Raw genomic sequence first — 25,438 nt, forward strand, 5'->3', positions numbered from 1 at the left:
TAATCTGTGGTAATAGCCCTAGTTTTGTTCCAAATGTTACATCAGAAAGGGGTGATACTGACTTTACAACACGAAGGGCCAGTTAGTTTTGGCACTTTATCTTAGGGAACAATGTTTAATACACATTAGGAATGAAAACATTTTTTATGGCTAGGTTATGTTAATCAGTACAGACAACGTTCTGAAATACCTATAGCTAAAATACAGTTCCATTCAAAGAGATTAATCACAGTATTTTAAGAAATCTATAGACATTATCCAGTGCTATAAATAATGATTTTACACTGTGAAATTCTTTCGGAATTGAAGGTTATATTCTATAACTAGTTTCTCAGAATGTGAATTACTATGTACACATTTTGGAGAGCTTACTCTGCCAAATCTTTCACTGCTAATCTGTGTGTGATTTATGAAGACCTCATTATCCCAGGTTCAAGAGAATACTAGAGATAAAATAGCTCTGGTTACTATATTCTCTGGATTCTAAGACAGACAATCACTTTTGTTTCCTGAGCATTATTGATATTTTTAAAAATCTCTGGGTAGAAATTATTTGCTGAGGCATCTGCCATTGACATTCTAGACCTATTGTACCCTTATCGAGTGTGTGTTTAATGCATAGCATCTAGGTCATTTTATATCATATTTTGATCTAAAATATAGTTTGGGTAAAACCCTTTGTTTGAATATGAAAATAATTAAAACTTGAAAAAGTAATTTCACATTTTTAAATTCACTATCTTACTGAGGAATTTATAAAGACATTCTGATATGCTGACAAATGAGATCATTGGTGAAGAAAAATGTGCAGCTGACATCTTGATGCTGCAATCTGCTGTCTAAATATTAATTAAAACTTTATTTCTTCTCTAGAATCTAAATTTGATGACCGACATTCTTTTTATATTCCTTCTTTTACAGGTATAAGATCTTTGTCTCTGAGGTATTCTTAATTACACTTTGGAATAAATCTTCTGATTCCCAAATAGTCCTTTTGCTCCTGGTCTATTTGTTTTGTCTCTTTCAGAGTTGAGCCTTTGTTAAAAAGTTGGTGAAGCCAAAATTGACTGGAAACTCTGCCCGCAGGGGCAAGGATTATCAGCTGGTGGGTTTCAAGGTGGATCAATAGATGAACTGGCTTTTTCAATTGGGGCCTCCTCTTCTGATTAGTCTTCCGAAAAAGAAATGTTTAAATAAAGACAGTTGCCAGTGTTCTGGGAGCCAAACAAGGAGATTCCTAGTGTCCCACATAATCTGTCCTGTTACACTAGCCAAACTCAGTATGCCTTCTCATTTCTACTCTGTTGAGTCCAGATCCTCTGGTTCACCTCATAAATTCCTGCTATTATGCTAAGTATGACAAGAGATCTAGGATCTAATTGGTCCTTGTTTCAGACTTTGACCAGTCCTCCAGCTCTGTTCCAGTCTGCTCTTCTGACTTTAGAGGTTCCTATAGACGAATTCCTGAGACTAACTGGAGTTCTGTGACAGGAATAGACACTATCATCATCCTTTCTTGGCCTGCATTTCAGCTTACTCTGCTTTTCCTGATCACTATACATCTTCCAAAACTTTATTAAGTTATTCAACTTCTTTTCCTGTTTCTTTGTATGTATGTATGTTTATATTTAAAATTTTCTTTTGACTTATTTTAGTGGCATTTCAAGACAGTATTGTTAGCCATCTTTAATCAAATTCTGAAAAGTGAAAGTGTTAGTCACTCAGTCATATCTGACTTTTTGCAATCCAAAGGATTATAGCCCACCAAGCTGCTCTGTCCATGGAATTCTCCAGAGATTACTAGAGTGGGTTACCATTTCCTTTTCCAGGGGATCTTCTCAACCCAGGGGTCGAACTTGGGTCTCCTGCATTGCAGGCAGATTCTTTATTCAAATTCTAAAGACTCTTAAATTCAGAGACTTTTAAAACCTGGCCATAAATTTCAAACTATAACCCAATTAGCTGCTGGCATCTCTACCCACTTAAGATGTATTCAAAATTGGCTTGGTCTTCTCTTGCTCTTGGAAAAGTCTAATGTTCTACCCAAACTGTGTGTGGAATACATGAGAAAATTGCCATCTTATAATCATCTCTATCTTCAACTTCCTGCCACTCCTGCATTCTAGATCTCCATTCTGAATGGTATGACCCTTTGTTTTTAATCTATCCCAGTACCAATCTAGAAGGGAAACTCAGCTCCTTCTGTCTCTTTCCCACATATGCGTGCGAGCATGCTCATTCATGTCCGACTCTGTGATGCATGGACTGTAGCCAACCAGGCTCTTCTGTCCATGAGATTTTCCCAAGCAAGAATACTGGGATGGGATGCCATTTCCTTCTCCAGATCTTCCTAACCCAGGGGTTGAATCCAAGTCTCTTGCATCTCCTGCATTTGCAGGCTGATTCTTTACCAATCGCACCACCTGAGAAGCACCACCTGAGAAGTCCCATTTCCCACACATATACCATAAAAACAATTAAAACCCACCACTCACACTAAGTCTGCAGAAGACTAGTGAAGATTTGAGAGGGAGATGGAAGAAAGTTTCCATCATAGAAACATAACTTATTAGTTGAGTAGTATTATCAGATCTTCACATTTTTAAAGAACTCTTCAAGCACTTCAGTGTTAACTGTTGACTATATTCCTTCTCCCTCCTCAACCCCCAAATTCTGTTTTTGATTCCAATGTAGAGAAAATTAATTTATCTTTTGTTTTCTTAAATTCTGCTAACCAAAATGGAATACTAAGGTAGGTATCCAGGCTATGACTATTTCTCTTTCCCAATCAGATTTCCTAAAGTTTCCAAAATGATGTAACTGTCTCTTCCTTCCCTCGGCTCCATTCTTTACCACCTTTATCCAGAATGATCTTTCAATACAAATGTGACTAGTGGCCTAAGGGCCAAACTAGCCCTCATAAAAGCACACTCAACTTTGGGGCTTGCCTCTTGACCCTTTATACACCCACTATGTTGATTTGGGCCTTCCACCTGGAAAACTTTACCCCTCCTTTTGTCTGGCTTAAATCTATTCAATCCTCAGGTTTCAGTTTAAATATCTCTTCCTCCAAAGAAATTTTTTTCTGAATCCTTCTGTCCTTTAATTAGATAATTCTGCCAGTGGTTCGATAAACACTGGGCTTTCCAAAATCGTAGCATTTTTTCCCATATATTCAGTATCTTCTATAAGGGCTACTGTGAGCACAGAGAGCAGGTTCCGCTAGCTCAATAGTGTAACGTTATTATCTAGTATGCAGGTTTTGTTTTGAATGAATGAATGAATCCAAATGAAATCGTAGTTAGTGGGTAATACTGTTATTCCAGCAGGTTCACTCCTTTTCTTCTTCATTACCTTTTTCCTCATTAGTTCTCTCTGCGTCCATTCCATTTTCCTCCTCTCTTCATCCTATCAGTAGTCTGATTCCGATCTCCACATTCAGTGCCCCAGCCCTAATTCTCTTCATACCAGAGAGCACTGCTCCCCTCCTCCCTACCCCAAATCCCTGAGATGCACGGGGTCCTACCTTTCACGCCAAATGAGGTTGTTTAAAAATAAATAAACCCAAATTCATTCCATTATCTTTTCCCTCAAAAGAAAGTATCCAGAGAAACCAATCACACTTTGAAGACTGCGTTTGCACAGAGTTCACTCAGTTTCCTCAAATCTAAGCAATGCTTCCTACTCCCTTCCCCGGAAACGGAAAGAGCAAAAGCAAAGCCCAGAACCCAGAGCTTGGGGATTCCTTTTCCTCAGTTATCTTGTGGGCGAGGCCATCAGACCGACGTTGACTGGTGAGAAGAACCGTCGCTCTCAGCCGAGTCCACGTGCTATTGGATACACGGGGCTCCGCCTCCTGAGCAGGGCGGGAGATTTGGTGTGCCGCAGGGAAGCTTCCCATCCCCCCTTCTGGCTCCCGGAGCTCTCCTGGTCGACCTTGCGACCCTGCGGTTCTGCTCCTGCACTGCCTACAAGAATTTGGCATTCTTGCTAGGGCTGAAGCCTTCTTCCCAGCGGCGACCATTCAGCCGGGTAGCGTCCGGCTGGCACGAGGCGGCCGCAGCCGCTCCTGGTGGAGGACCTGGCGGTTCGTGGTGGGGCGGCGGGACAGCCTGCCTCCCTCTCCTGCTTTGCCCGGGGCTTCTGAGGTGAGTCTAGGTGTACCCAGTCCCCAGCCTTCGCCTGAGCACCCTGGGCGAGGTGGCTGCGCCTCCCTCTCTGCGCTCGCCAGACTGCCTCCAGCCTCGCTGGCCTGAGAACCCTCGGCTGCGCGAGGCCCAGAGCGAAATTAGTAAATACTTGTTGGAGTGAGAGGCTCCTTCTTTAAAGACCGTTGCTCTGTCCAGCAGTGATGAATCTAGTGTTCAGAGGATGTCTGTTACCAGAATATCTGTTTCCCGGCTTGAGGAGCCTTCTTCTTGCAGAGAGAACTGTGAAAATCCGTAAAGAAAGCAGTAAGGTGTCCTGGGATAGGAGCAGGTACAGTGAGGGCTGAAGAGGAAGGAATCTTGTCCCAAAAGTACCACTGGAGCAGGAACACTTTGATGTCATCCCACCCTGGAAGCACCAAATGAATCCTAACTGAACACAGTCACTCTGGGCCAGAGGTTGTAAAGCAGTTGCAAAACCAGGCTCCTTTGGTAGGTTTCTGTAGAAATGTCAATTTTGTGATTCTGTCCTATATAATAAGATGCCTTAAAATCTAGAAAAGGGAATTATGTATAAATGCATTTGGCTACAGACAAGACTAAGTTAGGCTGCTTCTGCCCAGACAATTCTTACGTAAAATACCATAGGAAACTGCCTGGGATAGTGTTCAGTTATCTACAATATTTGTTTTTAAATTTTTGTTAAAAATCTTCCCCCCCCTCCCCTGCGAAGGAACTACTAAACTTTTGCTAATAAGATTTATGTAACTGACCTTTAATCCTTTTGATTGAGAGGAAGCTCAGAGTTAAAAATTCTTTGTATGGTTTTAATTTCTCGCTTTCTTTTTCTTTTACTTTCCCTGATCCAGATTCCCTATTAGTATTTATAGTTTATCATTTGTTTTATTGCATTGTTTATTGTCATTGCTTCAAATCCTCTATACAACATAGCCGACTCATTGGAAAAGACTCTGGTGCTGGAAAAGACTGAGAGCAAGAGGAGGAGGGGCAACAGAAGGATAGGTGGTTGAGTGGCATTACTGACTCAATGGATATGAGTTTGAGCAAACCCAGGGAGATAGTGAAGGACAGGAAAGCCTGGCTTGCTGCAGTTCATGGGGTCGCAAAGAGTTCACATGACTTAGCGACTAAACAACAGAATGCTGCTCTTAAAAGCATGCTTGGTAGAACTACTGATGTTTAACCTAGTGAACTGGAAACCTAGAGGAACTGTAGCAGTCCTTGGATATTTGAACCACTGTGTGGAAAAATGACTACACATGTTGTGAATAGTTTCCAGAGGTCAAGACAAGCATTTAGGATAACAGGTTTGTATTTAATGGCAGGAGAATTGTGTCAATTATAAAATGATCTGGGTCTTTGGAATTAGTCAAACTTGGGTTTCAGCCCTAATACACTTTCTAATTTGTGAATTTTAGTAATTTAATATTTAACCTCATTTAACTCATCTGTAAATTGGGAGAGTTATATATATTTTAACTACCTCAGGGAGTCTAAGGATTTACTGATCTGGTGTGCATAAAAGTGCCTTATACAATGCCTGACAAACAGCCCCTCAGAAAGCTATTTTGTACAGATAAAAAGAAAATATTTCTTAATTTTGTATAAATGTCACATAGATGCATTAAACTTTTTCTCTAATAAATCCAATTCCGCATACTAAGAAGCAGTATCATGACTAGAAAGTTGGCAAAGAACAAAAGAATATGTTCTACTAGCAATGGCCATATAAATTATAGATGAAATATTGGTGTTGCCAAAATCTGTATTGCTGTTGTTCAGTTGCCCAGTCGTATCCAACTCTTTGTGATCCCCATGGACTGTAGCTCGCCAGGCCTCCCTGTCCCTCACCATCTCCTGAGGTTTGCCCAAGTTCATGTCCATTGCATCAGTGAGGCCATCCAGCCATCTCATCCCCTGATGTCCTTTTCTTCTTCTGTCCTCAATCTTTCCCAGCTTCAGGGACTTTGCTAATGAGTCAGCCGTTCACATCAGGTGACCAAAATACTGGAGCTTCAGCATCAGTCCTTCCACTGAGTATTTAAGATTGACTGGTTTGATCTCCTTGCCATCTGAGGAACTCTCAGAAGTCTTCTCCAGCACCAGAGTTCAAAGACATCAATTCTTTGGCACTCTGCCTTCTTTACAGTCCAGCTCTCACAGCCATAGGTGACTACTGGGAAACCATAGCCTTGACTCTGCAGACCTCTGTCAGCAGAGTAATGTCTCTGCTTTTCAACATAATGTCTAGGTTTGTCATAGCTTTCCTGCCAAGAAGCAATTGTCTTCTGATTTCATGGCTGCAGTCACCATCTGCACTAATTTAGTACCCAGGAAGTCTGTCACTACTTCCATATTTTCCCCTTCTATTTGCCATGAAGTAATGGGATTGGATGCCATGATCTTAGTTTTTTCAATATTTAGTTTTAAGCCAGCTCTTTCATTCTCCTTCGCTCTCATCAAGAGGCTCTTTAGTTCCTCTTTGCTTGTTGCCATAGAGTGGTATCATCCACATATCTGAAGTTGTTGATGTTTCTCCTGCTATCTTAATTCCAGCTTGTAACTCATCCAGCCCAGCATGTGCTCAGCATATAGGTTAAATAAACAGGATGACAGCAGACAGCCCTGTCATATTCCTTTCTCAATCCTGAACCAATCAGTTGTTCCATACTGTTCTAACTGTTGCTTCTTGACCCGCTATAGGTTTCTCAGGAGACAAGTAAGATGGTCTGGGATTCCCGTCTCTTCAAGAGCTTTCCACAGTTTGTTGTGATCCACACAATCAAAGGCTTTAGCATAGTCAATAAAACAGAGGTAGATGTTTTTCTGGAATTCTGTTGCTTTCTCTATGATCCGTTGGCAGTTTGATCTCTGGTTCCACTGCCTTTTCTAAACCCAGCTTGGACATCGGGAAGTTCTTCGTTCATGTAATGCTGAAGCCTAGCATGCAAGATTTTAAGCATGACCTTACTAGCATGGGGGCTTCCCAGATGGTACTACTGGTAAAGTATCCACCTGGTAATGCAGCAGATGCAAGAGACCAGGGTTTGATCCCTCGATTAAGAAGATCCCCTAGAGAAGGAAATGGCAACCCATTCTAGTATTCTTGCCTGGAAAAATCCCATGGGACAGAGGAGCCTGGTGGGCTACAGTCCATGGAGTTGCAGAGTCGTATACGACTGAGCACTTGTGCTTTTTTTTTTTACTACCTTGGGAGATGAGTGCAATTGTCCGATGATTTGAACATTCTTTAGTACTGCCCTTCTTGGGAATTGGGATGAGGATTGACCTTTTTCAGACCTGTGGCCACTGCTGGGTCTTACAGATTTCCTGACATATTGAGTACAACACTTTGATAGCATCATTCTTTAGGGTTTTGAATAGCTCTGCTGAAATTCCATTGCATCCATTAGCTTTATTGACAGCAGTACTTCTTAAGGCCCATTTGACTTCACACTCCAGAATGTCTGGCTCTGGGTGGCTGATCACATCATCGTAGTTATCTAGGTCATTAAGATGTTTTTTGTACAGTTCTTCTATGTATTCTTTCCGTCTTTTCTTGATCTCTTCCATGTTTACTAGGTCTCTAGCGTTACTATGGTCATATAAATTATAGGTGAAATATTATTGTTGCCAAAATCTTAGCTCTCTGTACACCAATGTCAAATAGAAATACAGAGACAGAATTTTGAATGAAAGAGTATAGCTTTATTTCTTTGCCAGGCAAAGAGGGAACACCTCAACAACTGTACCCCCTTCTCTGGGGAATAGGGAGAGGTCTTCAGGGCTCATGGTCAGGGGTTTGTGATAAGGATTAAGGCAGTCTTGCATTCTTCTTTCTTCTGCAAAGTTTCAGATGGCCTCAACACTGGATCTGGTCCTCCAAGGTTATCAGCTTATGACCTTTCTGAAATGAATACTACAAGGGAGTGTTAACAAGGGTGTTGGCAGGGGGAGCGGGGGAGGCCAGGTGCAAGATATAATTTACATAGAGAGTAACTAAGGAATTATTTTATGAAGGACAAGGCTTGTTATGGGCACTATAGATTAGAAACAGCTGAAGTAAAACCAGGATTGCTTAACTCCCACGGACCTATTCTTGGGGTTTTTATAGCCGTTGACTTTGTTTCCCTTGTTTGTTAGCATTAAAAAAATCACATTTTCCATTTCTGTTGTAACAAATTCCCCATTGCTGGTTTATTTACTCCATTTCCATGGAGAAAGAGAATCAGGTTTGTTCTTGTTTGGCTTAGGACAAAACTTTAGTTTTACTCCATTTGACAAATACCAGCTGTCCAGCCTGGGGGCCCATCTGTCTCCTACCTTATCTTTGAACACAAAGTATGATCCTAATGGAATTGTTATGAGGATGAAATGGAAATACATACATTCAAAAATTTTGTCTAGCACATAATAAGTACTCAAAATTTTGGCCTCTCTCTACCACCTGTTTCTGCAATTTAGATCTCAGTCTCCGAGGCTTCCTGGCCAAAATGGTAATGGTCATTTTGCCCTTTACTGTGTCATCATAGTAACTTTGGCTTTGTAAGATCTGCCTTTATTCATCTTGTTTGTAAAAACTCATGAACTTCTTTGGTTGCTCTCATTTTCCTGTTTGCTGGCCTGACTGAGGTCTTTTTCCCAAAACAGGTGACTCTACTTGAATTTTCCAGCTGAAGAATATGTAGTACCTTTAAAGGTAAATGAAAACTGAGACAAAATCATTTAGTGTGCTAGTTACAAAAGAAAACTTGGCAATATTTAGTAAGTTGTTGCTGCTGCTGCTGCTAAGTCACTTCAGTGTCCGACTCTGTGCAACCCCATAGACGGCAGTTATCTGCATGCAAAGAACTGACTCATGGGGGACACAGCAGTATGATCCTCTTGTCAGGGAAAAGCATATAAATGGGATTTATCAGAGACAGGAGAGAAAAAAGTCTTTTTTTGAGTAAACTGCTGATTAACTGATAGCTAGGTGGAGTTATTAGTTTCAGGCAATAAGTAGCATTGTAAGTTCTGAAACTAAATTTTGTCAACGAAGTAAGAGTTGATCAAACTTTTGCCTGCCAAACTCTGAAATTTATTCAGTGAAGAGCTGACCATAAAGTATTGGGAGGATTCATGTTTACTATTTAATTACCGAGATACCTAGAAAGCCATATTCATAATTATAAAGTTGTTTGGGGAGCATGCAATTTAATAGTAAAGGGAGGTCCTTGAGGATTATTTTATCCAGGTTTGGACACAGTGATGTCCGCAGGCTTCCCCCAATAGACTGTATCTTTCTAGTGAACAGATATTAAAATCCACCAAACTATCATTCCTTGTTTGGCTGCTCTTTTTCTAAGCTCATGTATTAATCTCCCCCTTCTAATTAATGTTGTTATCCTATAAATTGGTTAGAGTTTTTTTACCCACAGAATTGTTTTCCTGTCATTATATTTCAGTTGCCTTGATTGGGCTTACCTTTTTCCTAATCTCAGGCACTTTGTCATCTCTTCCATTTTTCAGATAAAGAATTGAGTTACTTATTATCAAAAACATAATATTGATACAATAATGAATAATGTGTCCTTCATACTTACAGACTTTTAAAAATATTATGCAAATATATGGATTCATTATGTGAATGTTTGACTGTTGATAGGAATTTTTCATCACTTTGAGTACTTTATTGCTTTTGTTTAGGTTAGCAATGACGAGCACGCTGGAATTAAAGGAAGACAAGATGCTGAAAGTTCAATTTGTGGGAGATGATGATGTTCTTAATCACATTCTTGATAGAGAAGGAGGTACTAAATGATTATACAATGGAAGGGATGTTCATTTAGTGATTATGTATTATTTCACTTTTAAAAGTCTAATCATCTATTTTGAAAATATAGCACAAAGTATTTGATCTAGTAAGACTGCAAGTAAATACTACCTTAATTTTTAGTTTATTCTATTAAAACTGTATTAAAAATAGGGGGACTCCCCTGATGGTCCAGTGGTTGAGATTCTACCATGCAATGCAGGGGGCCCAGGTTCAGTCCCTGGTTGGGGAACTAAGATCCCAAAAATACAAATTTAAAAAATTAAACATTAAAAAAAATTAAAAATAATAAAACCTCACCTCATATGAAATGTTCAGCAATGGTGTTAAGTGATAAGATAACTGTCTACTGTAATGAAAATGTATAGTTAGTTTGAGCCCCCAAAATATATAATTTCAAGGTTTTTTTTTTTTAACTTATACAAACTTATACAAACTGTGATTTCTGTTGAATCAAAGACAAAACACCGAGTTTTTTTTCAGCTTTTAAATAATGACAATGAAATGGTGTAGTTTATTTATTTAACTGTAATGTTTACATTTAAAAGAATTCATACCTGTCATGTTCTAATTATTTGAATGTTTATATAGGACCTAAAATAAAAAAGGATCGAGCCCAGCTTTTGGTCAACACACAAAAAATAATAAAGAAGCCAGAAAATGAGTTGGAGGAAGATGACCAGGAAGTTTTAAAAGATCAGAACTATGTTGAAGTTTTAGGACAAGATGTTCAAGGTATTTGCAGGGTAGGGGTGGTGGAGTTGGGAATGTACCCTCAAATTTCTGCAGGTAGCTGAAATTGCTCTGCAGGTTACCTAAAAGTAGTCCTGTTGGTTAGGTATCATTTTGCTACAATTTTTTCCCAATTTTTAAAATTTTAAAATACACATGCTAATAACAACATTTGCCATCTTTACCAATTTAAGTGTATAATTTAGTTATATTAAATATATTCATAATATTGTGCTATCATCACCATTGTCCACCTCCAAAACACTTTTATCTGGTGTGCTATATTATTTCTCATCAGAAAAGCATTCCTTCAGATTCTTTCTCTGCAGTTGGAAAGATTGAAGCACTGAGTTTCTACTATAGACTTGTTCTTACTTTAAGAAAGATACAGTCTACTGACCTAGCACTTTAAATATATTTTTTAAAAGATATTTGTACTTTCAACTAATTTGAAATAATTTCATAGAACAAGTCACTTTATTATTACCTTGATCATCTTTACAGAAATAGATAGAAGGATTATTCCAAGAAGTAATGTGTTCCAACTAGGCATGCTAGTGTTATGCTTTTTTATACCTAAGCCAGATTCCTGCCAGATTATGCTTAAAAATGTTAGGCTTGAATTATAATTTACTTAAAAATGTTTACTTATAATTTAAGTAAGTTATAATTTACTTAAAAATGTTCGGCTTGAATTATAATTTGCTTGAGACTCAAAGAGCACAGATTTATATTCCAGTGCAAGGAGCATGGACCTACTTAAGTTGACTTAAAAAAAAATTATGATCAAGGAATAAAATCAGTACTGTTGGGCACTAGGGGCATTGGATCTAGGAGCAGGGTTTTTGCTGCCTCGGGTCTTCTGGTCTCCCCCATGTCATCTCTGTGCGCCAGTTCTGTCCTGTCGATGCCACCTGCCTCCCTGAAGTGCATGTCTTTTACTGTCTCACACTTGACTTATAAGTGGTCATTGTGACTACTCCTGACCTTTTTGTCGCTTCTTGAGTGATACTGCTTTTGGATTTTTTTTCCCAGTGTTAAATGACATGATGCGAAAAATGACCACCACCCCTCAGTAGGCTTAGCAGGCAGGGTAGATTGTCATAAAAGTGTCCCTAACTAGACAGTTGACACTTTTAGCAGTTGTTATTTTTAAAGGGAAAATTAAAGAATGAAATTAAGTCAGGGTCTTTGTTGAGAGAAAGAGAACTTCTATCATATGACTATTTTTGAGTGTATTTTTGTGTATCTGTGAATAACATGTTTTCTGTGTTTTAAAATTTAAACAGTATCATGGTCTATTGTGTATTTTAAACATTTTATTTATAAACACATATTGTTGAACCTTTATAAGACAGTGAGGGGTACATATCCTAAGTTTTTAGGTAAAATTTTACCTTTCTTTTCTGTTAATTAACCTCACCCATTTTTCTTGCATTCTTTTTTTATGTTGCATTTTTTTCTTTCAGAATCCTTGAAAAATGGCTCTGCTACAGATGGTGGGAATAAAGTTTATCCTTTTCAAAATAGAAAACACCCTGAAAAGATGGCTAAATTAGGTATGTTGCTTTTCTGATTTCTGTAATGATTATTCATCTTTTCTAAGAAGGTGTGTTTAACCACATTTCCCACAGTTATCACCCCATTGCTTTCACTAAAAGAATGATGAGGGATGTCATTTTATATTACATATTCAAGCATACTTAAAGTCATTAGTATTTTTCATACTCAGATGTCCTCTGTTCTTAGCTAGGTTCTAAGTTTATAGAAACCCTGTCTTAGATTACTTCCCACAACATCTAGCACAGGTTCTTAACATTTACTTCTTTTGTTAAGCGAGTGACTTAAGTTGCACAGAAATATTCTGAATTTATTGAAAATAAGAAATTTACACTATATGTAGAAGAAAAATGTTGTTTGTACTAGAGAAAATCATTTATATAAAATTGTTAGGAATGAGCTGTTCTAATAGTTTTCTTACCCAGGTTACCACTTACACTAATTACACGTGAATTACTGAGTTTCAGAGAACTAGACTATAGTTAGATCCTGTGGCATGAGGGATCATCAGTTTTGACTGTTTTGAGGAAAGGAAATAACATGTGAAAGCACTTTAAAATTAAGGCGGTCCATAAGTATACGAAAGCTTGAGAATACCAAAAAGTTAAGAGCAAAGGGATAATAATTAACTGCCTGGCAAAATGTAGTTGTTTGTATTAATATAAAAAGACTTATAATCTATAATTGTAGGACATCTATATGTATATGTCTTAGGTGGCATGTTTTTATGTAGTCATTGTAACCAATGATCATTTAAACGTTCACGGTTAAATCACACATGTTGAGTGTTAAAACTGATGAGGGACATATAAAAATAATTATATTGGTAAGACCTGTGCTTCTGAACATAATAAAATTTTAAACATTTGCAAAATTCAGTTTTCTGAAAGATACTACATGCATCATTAATTTTGATTCTAACATGGCACATACAATAATTTACACTAATTGATGTTTTTCTTAGAGTTTATTATCTACATCAAGAAATTTTTTTAAAAATTTATACAAATAAACTTATTATTTCCCTGGTGGTCCAGTGGTTAGGACTCTGCACTCCCCATGCAGGGGGCACAGATTCCAATCCCTAGTTGGGGAACTAAGATCCCACATGCTGTACAATTAGGCCAAAAAACTGAAAAGAAAATAGGTACTAACCTATAGTAGAGGAAATACTCAGTATCCTCAGGGGCATCCTTGCCAGCAAGCCAGGTGAAGGGAAACTTGGTATGACCATAAGTATGTAATTATTTCTGCACTGTTCGTGATGTAAGTTAAATACACAGTTAATGTTCTAGGAGACCCTAGATGATCAAAAATAAAAAGACCAAATGAACTTATTTACAAAACAGAAATATAACTAACTTATGTTTACCAAAAGGAAAAGTTGGGAGAAGGATAAATTAGGAGTCTGGAATTAACAGATACACACTAATACATAGAAAATAGGTAAACAACAAGGACTTATAGCACAGGAAACTATATTCAATATTTTGTAATAACCTGTATGTGAAAAGAATCTGAAAAAGAAAACAATCACTTTGCTGTGTACCTGAAACTAACACACCATTTTAAATCAACTGTACTTCAATACAAAAGAAATTGAAATTTTTTTGATCTGTAAAAATGACTGAATTCTATGTTGGATCTCTGAGAAACCAGAGGAAAATCCTGAAATAATTATTAGAGGAAAGATCAGATAGACACCAACGGAGAAGGCAATGGCACCCCACTCCAGTACTCTTGCCTGGAAAATCCCATGGACGAAGGAGCCTGGTAGACTGCAGGCCATGGGGTCACTAAGAGTTGGACACGACTGAGCGACTTCACTTTCACTTTTCACTTTCATGCATTGGAGAAGGAAATGGCAACCCACTCCAGTGTTCTTGCCTGGAGAATCCCAGGGACAAGGGAGCCTGGTGGGCTGTTGTCTATGGGGTCGCACAGAGTCGGACACAACTGAAGCGACTTAGCAGTGCAGCAGCAGCAGCAGATAAACACTAAAGCCAAAATGAAACCTTAAGGCCAGTGGGGCATTGGAGAAAGAGGAGAACTAATAGTGGAAAGAATAATGGAACCTCGGTGGAGTCATCAAGTAGAAGTTCCCTGAGTGTGTACTTAACATCCACAAAGCTGCAGTGATACACGTCTTCTATCTTTATGCACTGTGAGGAACTTAAGTATTGTTACGATAGGCATTTCTATCAACCACATCTGAAAGAAATATGCAGTCATGAAAAGATAGTTTTTTGGATAATATGACTGATCATACTTTCCAAAAATCTGTGTTTAGTTATGATGCTCTTTGACTCATTAACTATTGTTGCTGATTGGGTTTACATCTAAACATATCAATAAAATAGAATGCCTTCATATTTTTAAATAAGTGATCGGTCAGAAAATCGATATTACTCTGAGTATAAAAGATGATTAAATATAATTGCACTAACCAAGATATAGTTGGGCTAGAAATTGAGTAGGAGTTAGTTTAGAAGGCTTTGTGAACTACAGAGAACACTTGCGAAATTGAAATTAGTTTGTTCAGATAGGATCAGATAAAATCTGATGAGAAGTTATTTTTAGGCAGAGAGGAATTTTTTTTAATTAATTGATATTTGGCTGCACTGGGGCTTCATTGCTGTGCTGGGGCTTTCTCTAGTTGCGGTGCACAGGCTTCTCATTGCGGCGTCTTCTCTTGTAGAGCACGAGCTCTAGAGAGTGCAGGCTTAAGTAGCTGCAGCACGCGGGCTCAGTAGTTGGGGCTCAAGGGCTCTAGCATGTGGGCTCAGTGGTTGTGGTGCATGGGCTTAGTTGCTGTGGGACATGTGGAACCTTCTCAGACCAGGGATTGAACATATGTCCCCTGCATTGGCAGGTGGATTCTTATCCACTGCACCCGCAGGTAAGTCCCAAAGAGAAATTTTACTTTAAAATTTTGACTATGTTGCAGACCACTCGTTGTGTAAATATACAGTACAAATGAATAAGAAAAATGAAAATTAAATAAAATATACCCCCCAGTTTTTTATTACGGAAATTAATATCCACACATGGGTGACTCTCTTGTTCCTTTTCCTCTTTAATTCTTCCTTTTTCTTCCTTTTTTCCTTTTTTAATTTAAAGTCATTTACAAGCAGAGAAATTCTATGTTTTAAAACCAAAACTATTTCAGCTAAGTTACTGTGTACTTTTGTGGCTTTTTGTTGATGTGAAAGTTTTTTTTCCTATATTGTGGATCAGCAGCCTTTAATGCAAACTTGGCCTACTTTTCTGGTGTAAAGAGAAGGCAAGGCCTGAGCCTTAGGTAGATTGCTTGGGAGAATGAGGACAGTGAAGAAGAGATGGAATAGCTACCAACAGTAGCCAGGGAGCAGGATAAAACCATGGAATCCAGATGGAGGAATAATTTCAAAGAAACATTTTGTAAACTGTAATGAATGATACAGAGGTCTGAGGAGGTTAAGAAAAAAGTAGCCAGTGCATATGTGGGGACTGCATAAATATCTTGGGTCAGTTCCAAGATTGGAGGATAAAGCTGTGTGAATTAGGTTAAAAAGAGTTTGAGTCAGTAAAATGGTTTTAACCTAACAAATCCAACTATATTTTGTCTTAAAAAAAAAAAAAGATAATTTAAATAGTGTATACTTTTTTCCTCAGTGAACAGTGTTCCAGTGTGTGCTATTGGGGAAATGTAAATCTGTTCCTTCAGTTCCTGTGTGCCTATTACAGTGAGAGAATGTGAGCATCTTTAACATTTGTATTTTTTATTTTAAATGGCCCCTGCTGTTCAGAAGCCCGGTATTTCATCTGATGCTCAGTTGAAGAAATGCCCTGTTTAATGCTATATCATATTTTATACATTATTAATATGTGTTATAGAGTTTTAGACATAAGTAATAAAGTAAACGACGCTTTTGGGGAGATTTAAGAGCTTTAAAATCAGTATAATTTTAAACCTTTACAGTTTTAACTTTTAATCCCACTTTCTGGCCATTCTTTGCTATGCCCTTGCAAAGATGTTCCTTAAGTATAATGGTAGAGAAATGGAAGAACTATAGGCCTGTCAGTGGAGAGGAGAGGGAGAGAATATGATGATTAGAGAAACCAGCAAGGTCAAAGTTAGCTCCTTTTTGCTTTTGTGTTCTGGGTTTTTTTTTTGGCAAGACCTTGAAGGAAGACTTGAAGATGCTTGGAAAACAGTGAGTAAAGGTGAAAGCAGTTCTACTCTTAACATGGCTGGGTTTATTTATCTTTCTGATAATAGTAGCAGCAAGTTGTTTTTCTTTTAATTTATGTAAGTGAAATAAAGATACTTTCCCTCTTAATCTGTTATACATTTAAAAAAATATTTTATGTATTTCTTTTGTCTATTTACAGCTTCCGAACTAGCGAAAACACCAGGAAAAAGTGTTTCGCTCAATAAGAATGATCCTGAAATTACAATAGACATTCCTCAGTGTAGCAAGGGTAAGATTTTACCTCAGTTGTTTAAGGAGAGCTTTCAGAGTTGCTTCAAATTATAGTATGAAGTGAAGTGAAGTGAAGTTGCTCAGTCGTGTCCAACTCTTTGCGACCCCATAGACTGTAGCCTACCAGGCTCCTCTGTCCATGGGATTTGCCAGGCAATAGAACTGGAGTGTATTACCATTTCCTTCTCCAGCGGATCTTCCCAACCCAGGGATCGAACCCGGGTCTCCCGCATTGAAGTATACCACTTTATTTTTGGTCTAAGTGCATGTTTATATATTTTCTTTTCTGTTCTGAAAATGCATTTGGCAGATGCAGTTAATACCCCAACCTATGTGCTTTCGTGTACTTAGCAAAAATACAAAAAGTAAAGGGCAAAAAGATCTGTGCAGGTTGAACTTATACAAATTGATAGAGACAATAAATACTGTTGTCATTTGCCTAGTTTAGCCAAATGTTTGTGGAAGATTTGCTTTGGCAAATGCTATTTGAAATAAGGTTTTGGGGATTTGTAAGTCTTATAGTTTGTGGAGAATTGTGGAGCACTTGTTTTTGAATAGCCCATTCCAACTAGATTAAATAATGTGCTATTAAAGTAATGAGCTGGGTATTCCCTCATGGTCCAGCGGTTAGGGCTACACACTTTCACTGCTGGGGCCTGGGTTTGATCCCTGGTTGGGGAGCTAAGATCTCACAAGACACATGACATGGCTAAAAATAAATAAATAAAAATAAAATAAACAATGAAAAGATGTAGTTTTTCTTGTTACATGAATGCTACAGAAATGTCATTAATGAGAGCAATCATTAAATTAATAAGAACAGTTCAGCCTCTAGTGAGATGTAGTTAATTGAGAATTCAGTAATATAGTGGCTTCTGGATAGAACCTGCAACTTTGCTTTTAATGAAACTAGGATTTTATGGAACATGAAGTATTTGTAGTGAGTAATGGCTTTTTGTTTCATTCTTTAGGGCATTCTGCTTCAGACAAATCTCAGTTGAAGGTAAGCGATTGACTAAAAATAAGCAAAAACTGTAGTGTTATAAAGTAAGACATGAAAAATAACCATTTCACCTGTTAATTTAGATAGTACTTTATCATTTATAAGTATCTGCTAATTAAATACCTAACTTACAGATGAAGAATGTGAGGTTCAGAGAAGTGAAGTGACTTGTCTAAACTCACCAAACTAGGAAAGGGACAAGCTGGAAAATGAAGCCAGGTTTTCTGGCCCCAACTGTCCTGCCTATTCTGTGTCAGAACTATCCCTGGGTATTTTCATCAAGCAGAGTTGGCTTGGAAATTTTACGGTTTGGTTTGGTGTTGCTTTTATATATAATGTGTTTTTTTGGTGTGTGTGGGGGTGGGGGTTAATCTCCAAATCCACTAAATCCATTCATCTATCCCTTTACCATTTATGTTTGAAACCTAAGTTGGCTTTGGTTAATTCATTCCGGGGTAGCAGACAGTAATGAAAAGTTTATCCTCTCCTTCGTGTTTTTCTGGTTTTGTTCTTTCATAATACTTCGTCAGGTGGCCCTGCCTAGATGTGGGCAAGCCCAGGTAGGCATGGATGAATCCAGGATAATGAATATGTGAGTGGTGAGTGTTTCCAGGCCTAGGTGGCTATAGATTTAGACATGTCTGGACTTGTGTACAGGCTCAGTTCTGGGAACCCCTCATAAAATTTTGAGTATAGACATTCAGGGCCATGGTTATAGCCTGTGCAGGAATGTCCTATTTTAGGCAAGTATAGGTGTGAGACTAGACATGTCAGAGCCTCCCGTGCCTTTGATAATGCTTTTTTCCCCGATATTATATCTTGTATAACTATAAAAGAATAAAGCTCATTCTCTCCAGTATTCTTGCCTGGAAAATCCCATGGATGGAGGAGCCTGGTAGGCTACAGTCCATGGGGTTGCAAAGAGTCGGACATGACTGAGCGACTTCACTTCACTTCACAATCCAGTCAGTGTTTTAGATAAATCAGCACATTGTTTTTCAAGTTGTGGATCACAACTTAGTGGATCTTGTTGATTCCCTAAAACATGGTCAGAAAACCTGTTAACCAGTGGTATTATACCCACCACAGTAAGAGACCATCACCCTGAGAAAGTCTTAGTGTTTTGTCTTAGAAGGGGTCAATTAGGAGAGAATATGTATAGGGCTTTGGGATCTGGCCTCAAGGGTTTTAAGGCACATCTGTCAAGATGGGAAACTGATCTGTATTAGACAAAAATTCATGGCATAATATTATAGGATTAATGGATACAGTGAGGAGAGGGTTTTAAACTGAGTTTCGTCCAGGGTAGCAGACAATAATTGAAATTTACTTATCAAAATTTGAGTTTTGATAAGTAAACAAGCATTTGATAAGAAACAAGTAAGCAAGCTGTTTGCCCTGGTTAGTAATCTGCTATCCTAATGGGAGAATAGATTGCCCAGATGAGCAAACTGTCAAGATAAATTATTTGCAGAAATTTCTGTAGGAAACAGTGAAGTTATTTACTAGTTTATAGCCTTACCTTTTTGAGCAAGAATTTTCTGAAATGATTATTTTGACACAGATGTCCTCAGACCTGATAAATAAGCTCTGTGGATATAGGTTGTCTCAGTTCTCAATCCAGAAATCAGTTTGGTAGGACATGATCTACAATTTTTAAAAAATGAAATAGGATAAAACAGGAAATTTCTGTATTAAAAGTATTATCATAATTTAACTCAGTTATATATGCACATGTGTACTGGATCAAGGTGGCCAAATATTTTTAAAAAATTAAGGATCTGTATCAAGTTTAAAATATACAATGATATATTTTATAAACCCGTGGATCAGATCAGCTGTTATAATACTACTATTAATATCCTGAATCAAAATTTAGTTATATTTATAACTAGTGCCATCGACTTATCACAAGACAGCAGACTTATATTTTGTGTCATATATTCATGTTGCCAAAAAAAAAAAAGGGTGTTTTATCTTTTATCATCAATAGTGTTACCATGTATACAACCATAGGCATTTTATTGTGCAGAAATTGAATAGTATTAAAGTACTAGATTTTATAAAGAAAAGAAAAACGTGTTATATCGCTATAGATGTTTAAAAAATTAAGAGTACAGAAGTAAGAAGTAGAAACCTCTGTGTCTGTCCTCACAGACTGTTTTTACGTCTGGCCATGCTGGGCCTTTGCTGGGGCACACAGGCTCTCCAGTTGCAGGGCCTGGACTTCTCTAGTTGGGGCATGCAGGCTTAGTTGCCGCGCAGCATGTGGGATCTTAGATCCCCGACAGAGGGTGCAGCCCATGTCTCCTGCATTTTGGAAGGCAGATTTCTTTACTACTGGACCACCGGGAAGACTCCCCACAGACTACTTTAACACCAGTAAATTTTTTGTGCATTAAAAGGCCCATTGCCGTAAGTATCAGTTCAGTTCAGTTCAGTCGCTCAGTCGTGTCCAACTCTTTGCAACCCCATGAATCGCAGCATGCCAGGCCTCTAGGAATCCCATTTAAACAAATCCCATTTGCTTACTCATCATCACTGAACAGTATTACCTCTTAAAAAAAAATATTCTGCTAATCTGATAGGTGAAGAATGGTTCAAACACTGATAAATTTATGCTTTTTCTTTACATAATAATAGAAGTCCATACTTTACAGATGTCTGGAATACAACTTATAGAATCACTCTAAGAATCCTTTGGAATTTGTTTGTGTCATTTTTGTTGTTATAGTCTTTTTTTCCCCCAATAAAGTCATTTGTCATTGTCTTCTAGTTCCAGGAGGTAGCTCCTCTAGTTCTAATGTCATCTGTTGAAAACAAAATATTTTTTTCTTTCCAGCCTTTCTTGCACCCAGATCCATCATTAATTTCCATGTCATCATTATTATTTGACTATTTAAAACTATGTTGCTTTTTTATTTTTGAACAGAACAATGATAAAAGTGAATTTCTGTCAACAGCACCTCGTGGGCTAAGGAAGAGATTAATAGGTGTGTATTTCTTTTAACACTGAGTTTTTTATAAAAAAAAAAAAGAGCATCTAAACAAGAGGCAATAATGGTTAAATATACAGGTTCTAGCCTTAGAATGCTTACTTTTTCTTTGGCCTGTCACAGGGACTTCTCTGTGCCTCAATTCTTTTCATTTGTGAAATAGGAACAACAGTGGTACCAGCCTCAGAGTTATTTTGAGGTTCATTGAAATAAAGAATGTCAAATGTGCTTAGTAGTGCTTGACCACGATATATGCTTAACAGGTGTTAGCTGTTAGTATCTTTTATTATTAAACTACTTACTGCTGTTTCCATGATGGAAAGGATATGGTCATGTCTTCAGTTGAACTGTAAATCCCTTAAGGGCAAGGACTATATCTTATATTTTAACTCTTAACACTTAGCACCATGTCTTTGACATTACAGTCAGTGGATATTAAGGTTAGTTAAAATTCTTCTTCAATATAATAACATGCTTTCTGGTTTATTTGCCTAAGACAGTGTTAGAAATGGTTCTGTTGATTTATTAAGAAGTTTTATTTTAAAATAATTCAAAATATTCAGTTATACTACTATACAAAGCCAAGTAAACAAACATGAATCCTACCTTTGGGGAAATTAAAAGTGTTTTGGGGTTTTGGGGGGTTTTTTTGCAGCACTGTATGGTTTGCAGGATCTTAATTCCCTGACCAGGGATTGAACCCGGGCCACCGCAGTGAAAATGTGGAACCCAAACTACTGGAACTATAGGGAACTCCCTGTTTTGGGGTTTTTAAATGTTTAACTTTGGGGCAGATTTCTTGTTGACCTTGGTTTCCTAAAGATATCAGTGCCTTTCTTGGGGTTGACTCCTTGACAATATTTGCTGACATTGTTAAGTCCATGCCTCGTAGCAGTTCTTTTCAAGGTATAAAGTTGATGCAACATTTCTAATCAACATAAAATTTATAATACTAAATTAGTGAATATCTGAAGTAGTAAAAGATTATATGTGCAGTTGTTATTATTATTTTATGTCAAATACATCCCACATCTTAATTTCCTCCGTACTCCACAGAAGAATCTTTTTTAGAGAGAAGGTGAACATCCTTTTCCTTCTCAATAACCATCAAATAAATACACCAACACGTATGATGTATTCATGTAGATAGGATAAAGACATTGTCTGGTACCTCCTACCACTTCTAACCCATGCATCTACCATGGGCAGTAATCACCACAAATTGAATCTTCTAAGCTATATATGCCCACAAAATCAAGCCTTTTTTTTTTCTTTTTCAGTATCTATATTTGTTACATGCTGACTGGATATTCTGAAGTATATCTACTCTTCAAAATAAATAGTGATTTGCTTAAAATTATTTCTTTTGGAATTTAACCTTTTATGATAGTTTTATACTTATTGAGTGTAAAAACTAGTTTTATCCTTACTTTATGATTATAAAACTAGCTTTATTATTTCTAGAGAGTGGTTGGGATCATTATGGTTTGTTTAAAAATATAACTTTTATATCAACTCTGGGACGGATTGTACCTATGTATTAGTAGTCCTTAAAGTGACTGTCATATATTGAGTGCTCTGTCAGTTAGGATGGCATTTTCAGTGGGCAGCAATGGAAAACTCTATAACAATTGCTTAAGCCATGGACATTGAAGTATCTCACATCACAAGAAGTCTAGAGATACACAGTTCATGGTTGATGTAATGACTCAACAGTATCATGAAGGATCTTCCTGTTCTTCCTGTCTTTTTGCTTTATCGCTGGCATTTTTCATCTTTAGTTTTGATATTTTATATTGCAAAATGGCTTCCATAGCTTTAAGCTATGGTTATAAGTCTTTGGGACCCCATGGACTGCAGCCCACCAGACTCCTTTGCCCATGGAGTTTTCCAGGCAAAAGTACTGGAGTAGATTGCCATTTCCTCTTCCAGAGGAAGCTGACCTAGGGATCAAACCTGTGTCTTCCTTCATTGGCAAGCAGATTCTTTACCCACCAAGCTACCAAGGGGCTTTCCTTTCGTAACTGAGGAGAATCTTTCCCAAAAGCTTCCAGCAAATTTTCCTTCAAGTTTCATCAGTTAAATGTTTACGTAGCCAACTCTGGTAGCAAAGGAGGCTGAGAGGGCATGTATTGGGCAAAGGAAAAGACAGTTAAATTTACTGTGATTATTTATTCCTTAGCACATTACCACATTTTACAATGAATTCTATTAGCAAGGAAGAAGGAAAGAGCATAGTAGGTATGATTGACAATTTCTGCCTCAGTTCCTATGTGTTAGGCATTGTTGGTTCTTTATATGCATTTCAATGTAATCTTCACATTGTTCTTTTAAATAAAAATTGGTAGCCTCATTTGATAAATGAGGAAACTAGTGCTCATAAAACTTACAAAACTAGCTCTGGTGAGATCATCATCATGTAATGGCACAATCAGAAGTCACAGTTTCTTACTTCAATGCCCCCACCTTCCTAATACCCTACAGTATCTCTCTTGTCAAGCTGTCCAGTTTTCCCAATTACTTCTTCCCCCACAGTTCCACGGTCTCATTCTGACAGTGAAAGTGAATATTCAGCTTCCAACTCAGAGGATGATGAAGGGGTCGCACAGGAATATGAAGAGGACACTAATGAAGACATATTGAGCCAAAAGATTCAAGCTCAGAATAGAGTAGTTTCAGCTCCTGTTTGCAGAGGAACCCCTTCTAAGAAAATGAAGAGAAAGAAAACAGTAAGTGAAGAGAGAACTTCAACCTGAAAGAAAAATTAGTAATATCTCAAAGATAAGCTACCTAAAAGATCCAAATGGGAGGATCAGCACAATATTTTTACTTTACTTTTCTACATTTTCTCAGCCTTTCACATAAATTCCCACATGTGTATTTCTGAACTTTGTATCCTGGCCTCTCTCTCTCCATCTCCATATATCAATACTATAGCATGCTAAAGTTGGCAGTTCAGTTGACTGAAAAAGAGCTTTTCAATAAATATTAGTTGGATAATTGAAGGCAAGGATTCTCAGTATATACCTTTTTATATAGTTTTATTTTGTAACACTGTTGATGTACTCAGGTTAGTGTAAATATATAATAAATGCTGTGACTCTGGATCCAGGTTGAGTTGTTTGGGGAATACTACGCATATCATGGCCTGAGAAAGGGCTAATTATCCTCTCGTTCTCTGTAAAGACTCAGAGCAGAGCCTACTGCTTGATAGCTTTCCATTCCTCCCTTCCTTTCATAGAGGTCAGTCATGCCCCAAATCAATAGAATACGTGGTCAGTCATCTTACTGGAACAGTAAGCAAGTCTTTTATTTTAACCTTGGTGTTGATATCTTTCTCATTTTCCAGTCCTTCACATGTGCTAATTAAAGAATTTGCTAGGTCTGTGTGAGGCAAAACAAAGGCCCTAATATATAAAACCTTTTTTTTCCTGTAAGTCTGAATGGGAATTATATGTTGAAATTTAGGAATTGTTTTTGGACAGACTACTACAAGCTAGTCACTTTTTTCAACTTTTATGATCCTAAGTGTTACTTAGTTTTATCACTGGAATTGATTTTGCTTGGTCCTTAATCAAAGTGTTGTTGCTTCAAAAAGAAAATACTGACTGCCAAATAAAGAATTTCACTTACCCTGTTTTACACTGCTGTTACTATCTAGTTTTGATATAAAACAAATATCTGAAACTAAGAACTGACTTTGCTTTGTCCGCTTTCAGAGTCACTTAGTAGAAGAATATTTTGAAGCCCACAGCAGTTCTAAAGTTTTAACCTCTGATAGGACACTGCAGAAACTAAAGAGGGCTAAATTGGATCAGGTAAGTTGCAATGAAGGCTACTTCTAAATTTTTCTTATTGTGAGCTGAAAAATACACTACATAAGCAGCAAAATCTGAAGAGTACTATAATTATGTTTTTCTCTTATTTGTCATTTCTTCAGGACCTACAGTAATCATCAGGGTCATAGTTTCTTTTTTTATTTTATTGACATATGTATACTTGATTTACAATGTTGTATTAATTTCTACTGTGCAACAAAGTGATTCAGTTATACATCTATATATATTTTCACATTCTTTTCAGTATGGTTTATCACGATACTGAATATAGTTCCCTGTGCAGGGTCATAGTTTCTTTGAAATCCATGTGCCATTAATCTCTATTGTTATTTTAACCTATATATTCATTGAACCTCACATTGGTTATAAAACACTGACTGACCTGATTCTGAGTTAAAAACCTTGCAAAATGTAGTGGGTATTCTGCTTTCTGATATTATGGAAAGCCTGTCCAGTACAATAAGATAACAGGGTTACTATATACTGTGGCTCCAGTGTGTCATATAAAAATACCATACAGTTAGACTCAGGGCTTTTATTCGTACCTCACTAAGACAAGACACAGAACCATCTGAATAAGAAAATGTTTGATAGAAAGTGGGCTTGATAATTTAAGTCAATAAGAGATTGTTATTGACTCAGAGAATCAAGATTTTATTATTTCCTGAAAGTAGAATTCAGTGCAATTTTCTAAGGTATACAGGACTTTTGACAGAGTTTTCAAGCTATAGAAAAGAGAGAGATTATTGGGTAGACCACTGACCTGAATGACATGGTGCTGTGTGGTTGGTTTTTTTGGGTGTTTTGTTTCTTTCTACCTGGCTCATTGGTATTGCAACTCAAATCAGGACTAGCTGA

General features: G+C 37.4%; 1 protein-coding gene across 1 annotated transcript in view; it reads left to right on the forward strand.

Annotated features, from left to right (window-relative positions):
* Positions 3,850–25,438, forward strand: part of ORC2 (origin recognition complex subunit 2) — a 37,438-nt gene continuing 15,849 nt past the window's right edge. Inside the window, exons 1-10 of the mRNA XM_005676356.3 lie at positions 3,850–4,148; positions 8,820–8,868; positions 9,858–9,961; positions 10,576–10,719; positions 12,186–12,275; positions 16,651–16,740; positions 17,714–17,745; positions 20,678–20,738; positions 23,277–23,470; positions 24,461–24,559. Of these exons, the coding sequence (XP_005676413.1) occupies positions 9,865–9,961; positions 10,576–10,719; positions 12,186–12,275; positions 16,651–16,740; positions 17,714–17,745; positions 20,678–20,738; positions 23,277–23,470; positions 24,461–24,559 (807 nt within the window). The 5' untranslated portion in view covers positions 3,850–4,148; positions 8,820–8,868; positions 9,858–9,864. The remainder of the gene's footprint in view (positions 4,149–8,819; positions 8,869–9,857; positions 9,962–10,575; positions 10,720–12,185; positions 12,276–16,650; positions 16,741–17,713; positions 17,746–20,677; positions 20,739–23,276; positions 23,471–24,460; positions 24,560–25,438) is intronic.

Source organism: Capra hircus, chromosome 2 (genome assembly GCF_001704415.2).
Source record: "Capra hircus breed San Clemente chromosome 2, ASM170441v1, whole genome shotgun sequence".
Classification (NCBI taxonomy): domain Eukaryota; kingdom Metazoa; phylum Chordata; class Mammalia; order Artiodactyla; family Bovidae; genus Capra; species Capra hircus.